This window comes from Barbus barbus (genome assembly GCF_936440315.1).
Source record: "Barbus barbus genome assembly, chromosome: 29".
Classification (NCBI taxonomy): domain Eukaryota; kingdom Metazoa; phylum Chordata; class Actinopteri; order Cypriniformes; family Cyprinidae; genus Barbus; species Barbus barbus.
Genome location: NC_136757.1, coordinates 14,814,054 through 14,817,493, shown reverse-complemented (window position 1 = coordinate 14,817,493; position 3,440 = coordinate 14,814,054). Strand labels below are relative to the sequence as shown.

The 3,440-nt window shown below is 43.5% G+C and overlaps 1 protein-coding gene across 1 annotated transcript; it reads left to right on the top strand.

Moving 5' to 3' along the window:
- Positions 1–2,309: 2,309 nt before the first annotated feature.
- On the top strand, positions 2,310–3,203 carry atoh1a (atonal bHLH transcription factor 1a; the record flags this gene model as incomplete). Its single annotated transcript, XM_079383699.1, has 1 exon — positions 2,310–3,203. One exon carries the CDS (start codon positions 2,310–2,312, stop codon positions 3,201–3,203), a length of 894 nt encoding a protein of 297 aa, XP_079239825.1.
- Positions 3,204–3,440: the final 237 nt, after the last annotated feature.

Here is a 3,440-nt window from a genome sequence, read left to right as displayed (position 1 = left end):
GATCTACGGTAAGTGCGTTGGAAGTCCACTAGATGTCGCCTTTGTGGCTTTTTCAGTTTCCCACAGTGGTAAAGAGATACATACTAAAGTGTGCACCTGTTTTGATATTTAGAAAATCAGAGATCTTATTTGTTTCAGGTTTCATGTATTATGGAATAGGCTACATTACATCAAATTAAACGCTTGTGAATACACAAACTCGCTTTAAACTAACATCAGGAGGTTTATGTACTGGATAATGAAAAAATTATCTAAATTATTAAATGTCACAAATTATTACTTTTATCTATGTAAATATTTGTTACATAGATTAAAAAAAGCTATTTATCATATGTTTAATGAATGGAGTAGCTGTGCAATTCATTATTAGGCTACTAATAATAATACTACGTGTGTTGAGGAGCCCTGTGATGTGTTTTATCGACTTTTATCAAGCACGCGATATCTCTGGGTTTCCCGGGAGACAGGAATGAAGAAAGCAGCACGCAGACTCGATCGCGGTGGAAGCCCCCATCGAGACACATTTTGTGCCCTTTTTCCAAAGAGTTCTTCAGGCGTGTCGAATGGAACATTGAGTCTCTATTGTTCCTGGGACACTTTAATAATCGACGGCAGCAATCCCAACCTGTTGTTTGCTTTAGGACCTATTCCAAGACACACAAGCCGCCTGGATGAGGCTCCAGTTGGGGTGAGCGCAGGCGCCAGTCCGCAATCCTCTGCGCTCTATGAATTCATGAATAAATGTAAAAAGATTCATGTGAAGTTTTTAATGCCAGAAAACAGGAATTAAGGTCCTGTGCATCACTGCCTTACATTAAATAATACTTGTTTCAGTGACTAACCAGGGAGCACAGCTGTAGCTCGTGTCAAAAAAGTTTGCTGTCTGCACATTGTCCACGTTAGGCTACAACTAATTAAATTAGCGTGAAACTAATCAAAGGCATTAATATTCTAAGTTTATATAGGCTACAAGCTAATTCCATTTACTTTTTATATATAAATATTTTTTTGGTTTGTTTTTACGGTAAAATTAAACTGTCATCAGCAATCCTATGAAAAGGGCATCATCATCAACATTATTATTAGTAGTATAGAATTTTATTTGTTTATTTTCATTATTATCGCACTGCCCTTTTTGCACTTGCTCTCTCTCTCTAAAGCTCGTGATAGCATAGCAAGGGACTGTCGCGCCTCCAGATCAAGTTTCTGATCTTTGGGAAGCTCTTTTGCTGAAAGGGCGTTCCTTAAATCGGATCAAAAGGTTTTGAACTTGTTCAAAAAGAAAACGAAACTCAAACTGGTATTAACACTCATTTTTTTAATGTGTTTAACCTTGCATCAATAAAAGAATTAATTATTGCTATTTATTTAATGTCCATGTGTTGCGCAACTGAGATTTTTTCAATAGAGAATTATTTTGTATATTATTTATAAGTGTTTTGTTTTATTATATTAGACTATATGTACGATTTTGTAAGTAAGATTATATTATAGCCTATAGCTTAGTTGGCTACGATTACGAAAACTAAGAAATAAATGATAAATGCCTAAATTAATAAAACGTGTTTATGAATAATAGCCTAACTAGACTATTAAATACCGTTGACAAATATAAACCAAAAAAAGTGTTCATTTCATGCAACTGTACGCACAATGCCTAAAAGCAATGTTAATTGTTTTCTTTCTCCAAAAGAACAAAAGGTTTACTTTAAGAAAATGGCTGAATATGTTCACGAGCATTTAATGGACACAAGCAGATTCAAAACATGGTGTTCTCAAATAAACAGTTTTGATAACCCCTTTCACTTCATTTGAGACTGTCGAGACAAGTTTTTTTTTTCTGTTGCACTTTATCTAGACTAGATCTAATTTCCTAAACATAGCGTGTGAGGAGGCTCGCCACATAACTTTATTCAGACTCTAAGTTTCTGAGTGCGTCCCGTGGGACGACCCATTGTGATAATAATTCTCTAGTTAAACAGGTTTGAAGCGCGACATTACCAAAAAAAAAAAAAAAAAAAAAAAAAAAAAAAGTTTGGCCATAATAACCTCTCGGGTTTACTACGACTTCTCATTGGTCGCCTACACGCGCCTGCCCCGCGTACTCTTATTGGTCAAAGCGCCACGCGACCAGCTTGAGAAGGGGGGCTCCCCGGCGCGTGCCGCTTTTAAAACCGATGAGTCGCCCTGAGACATCAGTAAAGAAATCCCCTTCACCACAGGTGAAAGAAGAGAAATCCTCCACGGCAAAAATCCCGCTCCCTTATCCATAGCCACCCACTTTCCTCCAAAAAGCACAAAACAACAACATGGATGGAATGAACGTGGACGGCGTAAGCACGGATACAAGGGAGGTGGTTGAACTCGACGTCCAGCATCCGAGCCTGGGGCGGGGGGAGCAGCGTGAGTACCCACCATCTTTGGCACTCATGGCCAGTAGTGACCCACGCGCCTGGCTGGCTCCCGTGCAGGCTGGCACCTGCGCGGCACACGCCGAATACCTGCTGCACTCGCCCGGCTCGAGCGCGGAAGGCGTGTCCTCTGCCTCCAACTTCAGGAAGAGCAGCAAGAGTCCTGTCAAAGTACGCGAGCTCTGCCGGCTTAAAGGAGCTGTGGCTGCAGATGAAGGGAGACAGCGGGCCCCATCCAGCAAAGCGACCAACGTCGTGCAGAAACAGAGGCGCGTGGCTGCCAATGCCCGGGAGAGGCGAAGGATGCACGGATTAAACCATGCTTTCGACGAGCTGCGCAGTGTCATCCCAGCCTTCGACGATGACAAGAAGCTCTCCAAATACGAAACCCTACAGATGGCCCAGATCTACATCAACGCCCTGTCCGACTTGCTTCAGGGCCCCGGTGCTAAAGCCGACCCGCCAAACTGCAACCTGCTGCCTGCCAACGTATTCGAGAAGGATCGCTCTCCCAGAGGATCGCCGAGCGTCTGCCGGAGAGGCGCGGGCGCGGGTTACCCGTACCAGTACGAGGACGCAACTTTCGCCTCTTTCATGGAGCAAGACCTCCAGTCGCCCTCTGGAACGAGCAAGTCCGGTTCGGAGGCCAGCAAGGACTCGCCTCGGTCGAACCGGAGCGACGGAGAGTTTTCCCCTCACTCGCACTTCAGTGACTCGGACGAAACGCACTTGGAGATGCAGAGCGAGGACGAGCTGTCGGAACTGAAACTGCCCAAGCACCGCGCTTTTTAGAAAACACACCAACCGGACTGTCCATCAATCGTGTCAATCGCATATTTGGGCTTTGTAATGGGTTGCTTTATTTATCCATTTGTTGTATATGATCTTTTAACAATGATGTTGCTGTTGTGTCTGACGCCAATAGATTTAGTTGCCTTCTCGTGACATTGACCAGACCCCTAAGCCATGTGAACTGCCGCGTGCAGCAGTGCCATGGGCTCGAATGTCATGAATAAAACTGTCTTCCTT